Source organism: Lupinus angustifolius, chromosome LG06 (assembly GCF_001865875.1).
Source record: "Lupinus angustifolius cultivar Tanjil chromosome LG06, LupAngTanjil_v1.0, whole genome shotgun sequence".
Lineage (NCBI taxonomy): Eukaryota > Viridiplantae > Streptophyta > Magnoliopsida > Fabales > Fabaceae > Lupinus > Lupinus angustifolius.
In genome coordinates this window covers 19,660,716-19,673,891 of record NC_032014.1, presented here as the reverse complement: position 1 = coordinate 19,673,891, position 13,176 = coordinate 19,660,716, and the positions used below count along the sequence as shown (strand labels likewise).

The 13,176-nt window shown below is 35.5% G+C and overlaps 1 protein-coding gene across 1 annotated transcript; it reads right to left on the bottom strand.

Annotated features, from left to right (window-relative positions):
• On the bottom strand, positions 123-3,167 carry LOC109350122 (tRNA-dihydrouridine(16/17) synthase [NAD(P)(+)]-like). The gene is made up of 3 exons (XM_019591266.1): positions 2,651-3,167; positions 1,654-1,760; positions 123-986 (listed from the first exon to the last, which is right to left on the bottom strand). The coding sequence occupies exons 1-3, from the start codon at positions 3,017-3,019 to the stop codon at positions 251-253; spliced, it is 1,212 nt and encodes a 403-aa protein (XP_019446811.1). The 5' UTR covers positions 3,020-3,167; the 3' UTR covers positions 123-250.

Sequence of the window (13,176 nt, the reverse complement as noted above, 5' to 3'; positions counted from 1 at the left end):
TTTTAACATTGTTAGGTGTACAACACTGCCAATTGGCAATAGCCATAAGAATGAAGTCAAATATAACATAAGAGATAAGTAATTTGAGCTATTCTCTCACTTCTAATCTGTAATCACTATAAAATTGTGTATAAATAAATAACAGGTTGTCATGCTGCCTTAGCTGGGTGGGGCACCAGCTCAACTACACAAGACATTTTACTCAAGTTCTGGTTTAACTTTTAACTCCAGTAGTTGATTTGCAGCTCTATTAATCTGTGCAACTGGGTGCAGTAAGTTCTGACTGAGTATCTTTTAGATAAAGTGGAATTCTTGTACCAGTAGCCCTAAGACGATCCACCATGTCGTAAAGAAACTCAAAAGTCAGTATAGATTGTTTGTTCAGCTCTTCCCTTAAGTGAGGCTGAATGCGGAACCAGTCTCCCAGCAATTTATGAACGTGTGAACGGATCATTCTCCATGGCACAGGGTACTTTTCACAAAGCTTCAAATACTCAACAACCAGATCTGCCTGGTCCAGCTTTCCATCTATATTGGCTCCTTCACTTTCAGACACCCATTCGGCAGTCCGAAATCCAGCAAAGACAGCTGGGTTTTCAAGCAGAGTCTCAGCAGAAAGCACCCCTTCAACGCCTGTCTCTTCCAAGCAGTCTTTAACATCATCCATATGCCTTACGTTCCCATTTGCGAGGACTGGGATTTTGACTGCATCCTTTACTGCTTTGATGGCTTTCCAGTCAGCTCGGAATTTCTTCCCATCCTTCTCGTCCCTTGTCCTGCCATGAACAGCTAAAAGCGAACAACCAGCCTCTTCAAGCATCCTAGCATACTTTAATGTGTCCTCCAAATCTGGAAAGAGCCTAATCTTGCACGAAACAGGAACCTGGAGGTTGAGAGCCAATTTTTCCACTAGAGATTTCACAAGGGGGAGGTTATCCATTAAGAAAGCACCATAGTATCCTCGTCTAGCAATACGCTGAGGACACCTACAGAATCACATTAAATAGATCAACCAAAATATTCATTACAAGTATGATCCAAAAGGCTACATCAAGTATAGTAACTACCGTCTTAAACAGAGGAAACCAATCCTCAGACTTCATGTTACCTGGTTAAGTACTACAAATCTATAATCTCCATGTTACTACAGAAATCATCTCTTCTGTTTCCTCCAATAAACTCCATTCACACAAGATAGCATATTTAGTTAGAGCAGTGTTTTATTTGATAGGTGAGAGTAGTGAATCTGAGTCGTTAAACCATAGTACCATACATGTGTTGTGTGTGTCCATTCCATCCAACAGCTACCAAATTAAATCTAAGTCAAAATTTGGGTAGTTTTTGTCATCATTTAGACTCATTGGTTAAAATATTAGACACTTGTAAGAACTTTTGACCAAACGAGTTGGGATACTTTATGACTTGATGAGTTGTTCCTACCACTTTCTTGCAACATGGCATTACTATAGTAATAGAATACCAAAATACTAATAAATAATAAAAGAACATACTTAACTCCTTAGATTTTTTAAGGTGACTGACTGAAACAATTTTTTTAATGATACATGTGTATAAATAGCACAAATAGCCACAACAGACAACACCTATTGATATGAAAAACAAATTCAGCAGTCTGTGCAAAATATACATTACCCAAGATTGATATCAACGTAATCGCAGTAAGGCTCCACCTTACGTGCTGCTTCCAACAAAACATCTGGATCATGGGCACAAAATTGGACAAACAGTGGGCGGTCCTCCTGCAGTTGCACCCAAAAATTAGAAATATAAATAATGATGCACTTGCGCAACACCCAATACATAAAAAGAGGAACTCTATCATTCCACTACTCCATACACTATCTAAAAGGCCTCTTATAGAGTCATACTCATACACCACTCTCTCTTTAGATTATTTTTAGCAGCTATATCTGGATTTATGGAATGGACGAAATAAAGTGATATTGGTTCCAAGGTTTTAAATTGCAGCTGTAGTAAGTTACATGGCCTTACGGCTGATGTGCTAACAATTGCAGCCGCGATGCAGTTGTGAAGACAATCAAAACCACAATATTGCAGCTTCAATGGTTACATACAGCAATTTAAAACTCTGCTAGATTTCATTGTCTGAAACTGAATTGTTTAAGATTGAGGATATGGGATGAGATTAGAATGAACTAACTTATTATTCAATCTATTCCATAGTAGAACATATAAAGAATTGTACAATTCCATCTCATTCTAATAATCCATTTGATACCATTAATGCATTGACAAACAAAGGGTGGCCTAGTACACGAAACTGTTTACAGGATTTGAAAACATGACCTACAATCCACAACGCGGCTGACCATCTGAGCATGGATTGTAATCCAACAAAAAGTAAAGTATTGAAAAAATGTAGTCCAACTAAAAAAGTACTGAAAACATTGTTACAAAGGAGTATAGTATTTTTTTGGGTACTAGGGTATCTCCTCACTTTTTCTTTCATTCGGGTTGCATGACTGTCTCTCGCAACAAGTGTAACTCTCAGAAATCGAACCATCGACCTTTTGGTCTTTATGAGAATCTAGCAAGGCCTTACGCATCATTGTTTTTTTTAGCATTTTTAAACATAAAATGGATTTTCACATCATTGTTTTTTGTTTACCTCGCAAGTGGTGAATTCTTCCTTCCTATACTTTTCAGTTTCGGTGAAAATTCGCGAATGCAACATAGGAGTATACGCAGCTTCAGCACCGTACTTGCGACAAAGCAATCGATACGGTAGCTCCGAATTATCCACCATCGGTGCTACTAAGAATCTAGGTCGACCCATCTTTTTCCAATAAGCCCACGCGCGGTCGGCGTGAGATTCTGCGGTCAGATCCCGCGGCGGAGAATCCAAGCAACACGGGGGATCTTGGGGTGGGTTTGAATCCACAGAGATTTGAGTTTGGGCCATGGAGGATAATGGAGCAGAATGGGAAAGATTTTTGGGTAGAGAGAGGAGAGAGAAGAATGAGGGTTTTGGTTTCATGAGCGAACGGTGGGTTTGAAGAAGTAACCACCAATCGCCGCCATTGAAGTCTAAACCTTAATTTGATGATGGTGTGTTTCTGGTGGGGACTGGGGTTTTGGTTTGGGATATTTTCTGATGTTAAACGACTTCGTTCGTAGTATTTTAGCAAACGGTAGAGCGTTTCGCGTTTTCAAGCACACAATAAGAAAGGTGTAAAAAAAGAAGAGAATTAAATAGGTATATACTAATAATATAATTATTTTTTATATTATTAGGAAATTATTTATTATTGATTTATTAACTATCAGTATAATAGATGATGTATTAATAATATAAAAAATATTATTACTATATAGATTTTAAACTTAATAGAATATGAGAAGATTTACTATTTAGTTAAAAAAAATATAAATCGTTTGAAATAAGTTTTTTTTCTCCTAGGATTTATTCCGAATGAAACAAACAGGAGTTATATACAGTAAGGGTCGCATGTCTGTTTAGCCCGTACTCGTTTAGCCCGTACTCGTTTTATGCTGGCAAAACAAATGTAGGCAATTTTCATGTCTTACTTGCTTTATAATGGACATGTGGATGAGTTTATGGGCTTTTGGCAAATAATAAAAAATTCTCTAGTCTCATGATTGTGATTTGTGAACAGTGGAAAATAGAAAGGGCAAAAACTAAATAAGGAAAAGCTTTCCACACACATAACTTATTAGTAAAGAACCACAAAATTCATTTGTTACTCACACTTCAAAACCTAAAAGATACGAAAATTAAACATAAATTATTAGCATTTAAAACCCTATAAAATCAATCGCATCTCTCCATTTGGTCAACCCATAATAGAGATCCAAAAAGTGAGAGAGCTTCAAAGATAATAGTGAATTCTTAAGATATGATCACAAAATCTAAAAATTGTGAACATTTAGGATTAGTTTGGGAGTTGAATTTTGGAGGGAAATGGAATGTTTGGGAGTCATGAAATACCCTTGTGAAATGAGTCTCAAGTTTTTCCTTTCCTTCCACTCCAAAATCCAACTCTTAAACTAATTCCTTAAACTTTGTTTGGGATTGGGGTTTTGGAGGGAAAGGGAAGTGATGACTTTAGAAAGTCATCCCTTTGTTTGGGAATTGGATCAAGGAGAAGGGAAGGTTTTGGAGGTTTCTCAAACCCTCCAAAACCCTCCATATGTCTATTTTTAAAGTCCTCTCAATTTGGGGTTTTTTTGGATAAAATGTCAAAATAGCTAAATATGTTTAGTAATAATATATAATTATATATCATTTTCCAATTCTCATTATTAATTATATTTTTAAGTGAAAATAAAAAATATTCTTACAATATCATTAGTTTACTCTCATTCATCTAAATTTCATACTCCCAAACAAGGGATATGATTTCCTTCATTTTACTTCTCTTCCTCCCCTTCCTAACCCTTTATGCTTTATTTGATTGATGAGAAGAAAATGAGAGAAGAAAATGAGAGAAGAGAGATTAGTGAGAAAGTGAGAGGGGAGAAAGAGATAGAGGATAATTATAGTAGATTTTTGTATTGTTTGGTATGAGAGAAAGAAAAGAGAAAGAGAAAAGAAAGAGATATAAATAAATATTTGAATGACAAAAATGTTCTTATAATAAAAAAGTCATAAAGAAATGTTTTACTACTAATTAAATAATTAATATTATAAAGTTTATTTTAAATTAAATATTATGATGTAAAACATTAAAGTTTGTTCTTGTAATATGTTTGTCACAACATTTTTTCATTAAATTAACTAATTTATTGGATAATAGTTTGGGTAAGAAAATAATACAAATGAAGGGTATTTTTGTCATTACAACATATTTCTCTTCTCCTTTCTCCTTTCTTTGCATATGAGGAGAGAGTGATTTTGGGCATGGGTCTCACCCAATTTTAATCTATCTTCCCTATTTCTCTTGTAAACCAAAGGGGGAAGATACAAATTTTCTCTTCTTTCTCTCTTCACAACTTCTTTCTCCTCAAACTCTTGAATACCAAATGAAAGCTTAATTCCTCTCCTTCTCTTTCCCTTTTAACTCCCAAATAAAGCCTTAGGGTATTATGGAGTCAACCAAAATCCCAACTTGACCTTATCCTCACAAAAACTTGATACTATCCTCAACTTATGGGCCTCACTGAGATCTTGTCCTCATTGTATTTCACTGTTGAACATATTATGATTGAGGATCTAGTAGTGGACATGACCAATTTCTTCAACTGGTATAAGAGCATTAAGTCATAAATATAGAGGAAGAACCAACAAAAGACAAAAGATAAGGCTAGGCTAGATGAGATGGATGAATGATTCATAATTTTATATAGTATAAGAGGATTCCCAATGGTGGTCATTAACAAAAAATTAACCGTCCATAAAGTTTGGTATTGTTGGATTGATACATTTTTGTCGGTAAATAAATAACCATTCTCTATTTTGAGTATAGTTCTTATTTTTACAAAGCCCCCAAAATAAATAAAAAATGAAGAAAGAGAAAGGAGAAAAGAGGAAGAAAGTGCAACAACATTATTTTCTTCAAATTCACATTAAGTGACATTTAACAACATTCACATGAGTAAGCATTGTTAAAAATAGAAAGCAGACATTTAACAGTACTTTTAACATTGCTCTCTTTGAGTGAACGTTGTTGAAAGTAGACATTTAACACTAATCGCTTGAGTAAGCGCTATTGAAAGTAAACATTTAATAGCACTCTCTTGAGTGAGCATTGTTAAATGTTTACTTTCAACTTTTTTCAGTATTTGCTTGAGTCAGCACTATTAAATATATACATTTAATAGTGATCGTCTGAGTGAATATTGTTGAAAGTAGACAAATGATGGAGTTTATTTAAGGACAAAAAGACGATTTGTACCATTGGAGTGAAAATAGAAAAGTTGCTTAATTTACTGAGAAATGTGAACAATTATAAAATAAGTTGTGAGATCTAATTAAAGACAATAAATGAGTTGCCCTACTAGGATACTCTAAGTACAAAGATGATATGGTAGGACATCATGTCCATGGTAGAAGGTAATGGAAAAAGTGTGGGCCAATGGCAGCCCCAAATTATCAAAGGTTGGGGTAGCCCAATGATGATAGGGATGATAAAAAACTCGGACCGGAGGGTACTCATGCTATAATTGATAGGGCAAATTGCAAGTGCACGATTATATCGTCAAGTAATAAAATATCGATCTCACGAGGATTGAAAATTCATTTAATTATAACAATTAATTTACATTTAACTCAAAGAGGAATTAAAAGGGAATTTAGAAGAATTGAACAGTTGACAAGAATAATTATGAAAATATTAAAAATGATTGAAATCTAATATAGGGAGAGTTCTCAAGATAAGGGTTACCACATTTACACTCGCAAATCCTTGTTTTGCTCCAGTTTATGAACTTTAAGTTGTGAGGGTGGATTGCTCTTTTGATATGTGTCATGCTCTCTCGAGCTCTGACACATGTACTCAATTTAAGTCGCACCTACTCTCGTGGTACAGTTATCAATCAAATCATTTATTTGGATCTTTCTATCCAATCGCTTTGTAGCAACCCAAGATGAATTCCAGAAACCCCCGAGAATCCTAAGACTACTCTCGTGAATTAGGATTCTAGTTTGAATAACTGAATTGTCAAATAGTTGGGTTCACCTCTCCGTCATTCCCCAATGTATTTAAGAGGTATAATTTGTTGATCAGACAACTCACACGAATAAAACTCAGTTTAATGATTCAAATCACAACATTCAATGGAATAGAAATAAGAACAAGTGTTTATTGAATGTAAAAGGGCATAACCCCAATCCTAGAAACAAAGGGAATTACTCACTCATAATGGAGAAGAGAATACTAAATTCGAAATTAGAGAATTGTAATAAAAAGTGTGCAGTGTAAAGTGTTAGGTATCAGTGACAGAATACACCTAAAAAGGGGAGGGGTTGAATAGGTGTTGTAGTTCCCACTTATCGCTATTTGCACCAAAGCCTTATTCCGGAAAATCATCCAGTTAATTGATTAAAGACTGCCTTAACCGATTAAGTCGCATAAAATTAACAGTTCTTGAATGGCTCAATTATATAGCCACTTACAGATTATATAGAAATGATATAGCAAATACATTTGAACAAAAATGATCTTTATATGGCAGAGTTACTAAATTCAAAATATCAGCTACAATAGGCAATTAAAAACACTTTAAAACAGTAAAGAGATAAGGGTAAGAAACAACCTACAACAAGGTCTTTATACTGGTTCATTTTGTGGTCCACTGCAAAACTACATCCAGTCCTCCATTCTAATTTGGGAGATTTTCTTCACTAAAACTTGAAGGCAGTGTATCTTACATACACACTTCCAATTACAAGACCTTGAACGTTACCTTCTTGAATTCCAAGAACCTCTATCTTGGTTTGACCTTACCCAATCGCATAGGAAAATCTTGCTTACGATCCAGCCCCAACCAAGAGTATGTTCTAAACTCAAGACCTCCAAGTCTTGGTGAAGACTCTCTGTATCTCATTGGTGGTATGACACCAAGAAACGATTTTCCTTGTTACAAAATCACAACAAAAACAGAGTAATGTTAAGCACAAAATAGCTCAAATATTACCATTAAGAACAAGCTATAAACCCTACAAAAAACTCACAAATTATTATGAATATGTGTAAGATCAGAATCATGAAGAACATGTAATTTCTACCCTAAGAAATCTCTAAAAGAATTAAAAGAATTATGCAAGAAAGATAGACTGATGAACACATTTAATCACATGCAATGGATGAAATTTTAATCCATAAGCATGATACTATCTCTCACTAATCTCATATGCAATTCTCTCTGCCTATATGACATACAAAGAATACGAAAATATGTAACTTAGCAATTCTAAAAATGAATGAATGAATGTATGAAGCACGGTGTAAAAACATAGTTTATATAGAAAAGTTATTTTGTGCCCAATTAATCAATTAAGTGCCATGTTAATCGATTAACGGGCTATTTAGAATAACTGAGTTATGTTTTTCAGTTATCTGTTGAAATTGATTAAAATTGTTTTCACGTTAATCGATTAAAGTCTTACTTAATCGATTAACTAGCATATTTTCAGTTAAGATATTAAATAGTAAACTACCTATATGTTTTGCTTATCAACTATACATGTCTTATCATTATGTTATGCCTAAGATGCACAAATAACATGTATGATTAATGCATGAACATATAATAGGCTAGATGCTGTGAACACTCATTTTTGTCCGGCCTAGAAAAAGCCCAATTCATTTCCAACAATAAGTGTTCCATTTCAAGAAAATCCAAATCAAGTCTAAAGCACTTAAAACATTTTTTTGTTTGGGCCACCATAGGCCCACATGTCATCTTTCAAATCAAAAAGGATAAAAAAAGTAGGAAATTTTTTTTTCTTTTTTTAATTTTTTTCGAAATAGCTTTCAATAATTAGAAGATGATGAAAGATATTTTAAAAATAATTTTCGGAATTTTTTAGCATTTAAATAAAATATCACGCTTAAAATCACAATTGGATAAAAAAATTATTAATAATTTTCGAATTTCAAAAAAAAAATAATAATAAAAAAATAAGGGGATTATTTTCTCTTGAATATTGATTTTCGGATAAAACAAAAAAAATAAAAAAATAAAAGATTTTTTCAAAAGATTTTAAATTCAAACTAATAAGGAATAATTTTTCAATTTTTCAAATTTAAATTCGAATTTCAAATTTGAAATTAATTTTTTTCAAATTTCATGGTTAATAGGGAATCAAATCAAGTTGATTGAGGTTATTAAATATAATAATTGATTTGTAAAAAAAATAAAGGCATAGGCAGATTCTTGGGATTTTTAGTGTGAAATTTGTTTCTATAAATAATGGTTTAGGGAGAAGAGAAAAGGACACTGAAACACTGCCAAAACAACCAAAAAAAGGCTCCCAAAACCCTGCCAAACGTGTTATGTGAAAGAAGAGAAATTTTTTTTTTTGCGAGAACCAATCCTATGAGGATGGGTTCATCGCTTATCCGTGCACCCTCACCCAGAGCCCTACGATTGTCCTGCTTTTTTGCATCTGGGTTGAACAGGGGAGTCCAGCCAATCAGTGCATGAAACGGTGCACCCTGTTGATGCACCTTACCGCATAGGATCACGCTCCCAGAAGAAGACGGGACCCAATGTAGGCCCGCACACCGCGTTTTCCTACACCTTCGTTCATCCAACGCCTCGCAGTGTGCCACGTGGACTGGTCCCCTTCACACTCCAGTTCAACCAATCACGGGACGAAACACGTCCCAGTCTCACTACACAGCGCTGCACCAGATCCTTCCTAGGAGAGCACGGATCCCCTGTACGCGTGCTCATTGCACAAGCCGTGAGCCCACCCTTCCATCCAGTCTCCGAGCGCAACGTGTCTGGACGAATCCAGCACGGGCAGGCGCACAGTGCAACCGGTGCACCCTCTCTCTCCCCCAACCAGGCGCTGACACGTGTCCAAGCGCTGGGAAATTAAAAAATCCCTCCAATCCCTTCCTGCCACGCGTGTTTCTCTTTTGTTGGGTATTATATTCGCTGCTTATCAGGTTTGCACTCTAACTGTTCATTATTTGCATTAATATCATCATATTATATCGTATATGATAAATTATTATATCATGAAAAATTGTAATTATCATAATAATAAAAAATATTAATTATCTGTAGGCAATTAAAATGTTATGAACATAATATGCGAATATAAAATGATAGGTCCAGTCATTGTGATGAAATTTTACTGTTGTTCTTTGCTTTCACCATTTTTCAATGAACCTTTAGTTTTGCTATTCAAAGACTTAGAATAAAAATTAAATATATAATAAAACCACCCAATCCTATTACATGGTAAAAATTGTATTCTTGGGTGTACCATTTAATTAATTTCATTATGACATTCCTAGTATGAGTATTAATAATAGAATATGTTATTTTGAGGCTATGTCGCTTAATATTTATTTTTTTATCTTATTCATGTTAATGACTACTTCAATTTTAATATATGTTATGTACACGAAGCCAAACACAAAACAATATGTAAGTTTTTTTTCCCTAAAAGTTTGGGAATAAATCACATCTGACTAAGTATTTTATACCCTTTTGAATTTTTATCAATGTCCTTAAAATAATTACTACATTTTCTTTATGATAAAGTCAATATAATTCTAAGACGACAATCACTCCCATTTTAAGATATGATTCGGTGTCGGACATATGGGTTGCACTTGTAATTTAATTAATAAAGTGGTGTTTCTTTATTTAAATAGTAATAATAACAAATAAAAATATATCAATCCATGTAGTTTAGTATAGGGTACCGCTTAAGGCGGGCGGGCGGGGTGCTAATACCTTCCCCACTCTGTAACCGACTTCCGAACCTGGATATCAAAAATCAAAAGCCCAAGGTAATTGGGCTAAGGAAATTTTTCTACATTTTTGACAGTAAAAAATGTAGTGGCGACTCGAGAGGTCGCGTAGCCGAAAATCGGGGCGCGACAGCTGGCGACTCTGCTGGGGACTTTTTTGAGAGAGTCCGACCCATAAATATTGAATACATGGTTGTATTATTGTATTGTTGCTCATATATTTTCTTTTGTTGTTGTTATTGTTATTATTGCTTATGTGGTACACCGTCGTACTAGTATCTAAGTATGTGCTCTATGCCCGAGCATTAGATTAAAAAGGAACATCCGCCCTGCCGGTGCAGACTCTTGGTCACACTTGTATTGGCACGATGAACCACTCAGATTGTCACCAAATATAATGGGCCTTATCGGTGTGGTCCGTCCCACTTGTAATCCCTAGAATATTTGGATTTCTCTATTGGAGAGAGAAGCAATCTGGGCACCTTTAGGATACCCTATAAGGTGTGTCACATAGAGGCCTTAAATCCTACCCAATGGTTATGATCGTAGGTAATCCAGGAAACCCAATAAGTGTACCCTATATAGGACAATAAATGCATATTATGAAATTATTTGTTTCATATACACTACCAAACTATTAAGAAAATTATTTGTTTCCCATGCATTATCATATTATTTACATGCACATGCATTATCATACTATTATGAAAAAATTATTTTACATGCATTATTCTATTGTTATGAAAATTATTTGTTGTACATGCATTATCATACATTCACGCACCTTTTAAGGTTAACTTTTCTTTTCATTTCATAAAAAAAATTCGTTATATAGCAAGGTACGAGTCCCATGGATCCAAAATATAGCAATGTTGAGGCACCCAAACAAGGGACAAAAGTGGATGTACAAACAAATGATGTAAATTTCCTTATAGAATGCAGTCTACGAATTCTTGCAGAAGTGCAAGAACCGTTTCATCAAAACACACGGGCGGTTCATCGATCTACTCAATGTCCACATTGAACCTGAGACACTAAAGGCTATGGAGATCATGGTCCAATATTGGAACTCGGGATTAAGAGTGTTTGAATTACCTAAGCTTGATGCATCCTCGACGGTGGAGGAATATGAAATGTTGTTGGGTATTCCGGTGTTGGATCGGTCGAAAGTCTACCTATTCACAGGGGATCACAAGTTGACCGAGGGGTATATTGAAGAAATGATAGGTGCACGCCCAGGAATCCAGAATATCATAAAGCAAGGGAAGTTTGAAGGCTTGAAATGGACATACCTTAAGAATCACATCCTCAAAATGGAAGAGCAGAAAAATTGGAAGGTGTTTGGATCCTCATTTGCACTAGCCGTCTATAGCCTAGTCTTGTTCCCTTTCGTTGCTGACATGATTAATCAGGAGGCTCTAGATGTTTTCTACAAAGTGAAAAGATTCTCAGTCAATCCAGTACTAGTAGTATTAGCCGAAACTCTCCTACAATTCTACAAAGGTCACCAAAACAATAATGGAAGATTGAAGATAAGGTATTGTGTGCAGTTGTTGTACATTTGGATGATAACTCGATTCAGACATCATCAATTTCCTTTGGGGTCAAGTCATCCGCTCAGAAGGTTCAGTAATACAAATGTCAAACCCGTCATACTACCTGAATGGTCTAAGCTTTTCAGAGAAATCAACCCTAGGAACTTCGGTGTCAAGTGTTGCTTGTATGATCGACATGAGGAAGTCATGTATGCTTGTGGGGAGTATCAGAATCTGGTTCTAATGGGTCCTAAGGGGTGCATCACCTTCACTTCAGCTTTGGTTCTTGGCCAGCTAAAATGGGGGATGAATCCAGTGACTCATCAACAACTTAGCGGATTTGTTTTCTTATATAAGGATAAAAATACCTCCGAAGAAGTTCTCAATGAAGTAAGAAGAGCTTTACACAACATTCACTTTTATGGAAAGAATGAATCGGGAGAGCATCAGGCTTTCTATACAGAAGAGTATAAGCTATGGAGAAAAAATAGGATGGTAAATAAAACCAATATCCAGATCATCATGCTCAAGGAAAAGGAGGGACCTTCACAGAATGAAATCAATCTTCAACGAAGGATTAAAATCCTTAAGGGTCAACTTGAGGAATCAAGGAACATAGTTGAGAAAGATGGTTTCCGGATAGAAAAGCTCAACAAATCAAACTCAGGTTTGAAGGAAGAGATGACCAGGCTAAAGAATGATGGCAGATTTGCGCTCATCACAGGGAAGGGAAATCAAAGATCTTGAGGCACGACTAAGGGCTCGTGATCGCGCCATCTTTAACTTAAGGAATGAAGGTAAGGAAAGTCGTATAGCCATAGAAGAACTCAAAACCGAAGTGGAGCAACAAAGGGCCAGTGCAGCTGAAGCCTGGGCGAAAGTGGATGAATGTGAGAACTCTATTCGTCAAGGTCTCATAAGAGAAGAACAATATCGAGCCATGGTGGATGACCAAGCAGAAATACGTCGTATGTCTTTGGAGGATATGAATAGGGAAAGAAACCAGCTCATAGACCAAATAAAAGACCTTAGGCAGGCCTATGATCAGTTGATGGGAGAAAGGGATACATGGTCACACAATTGGGAGCAAGCTTTGGGTGAATGTAGGGAAGATAAAGAATTGTGGGAAAGAAGATGTATTGACATCATTGATGGGATTGGGGACTTTGTAGACGATTGGCTGGTAACTTTTGAGTCTGCAAACC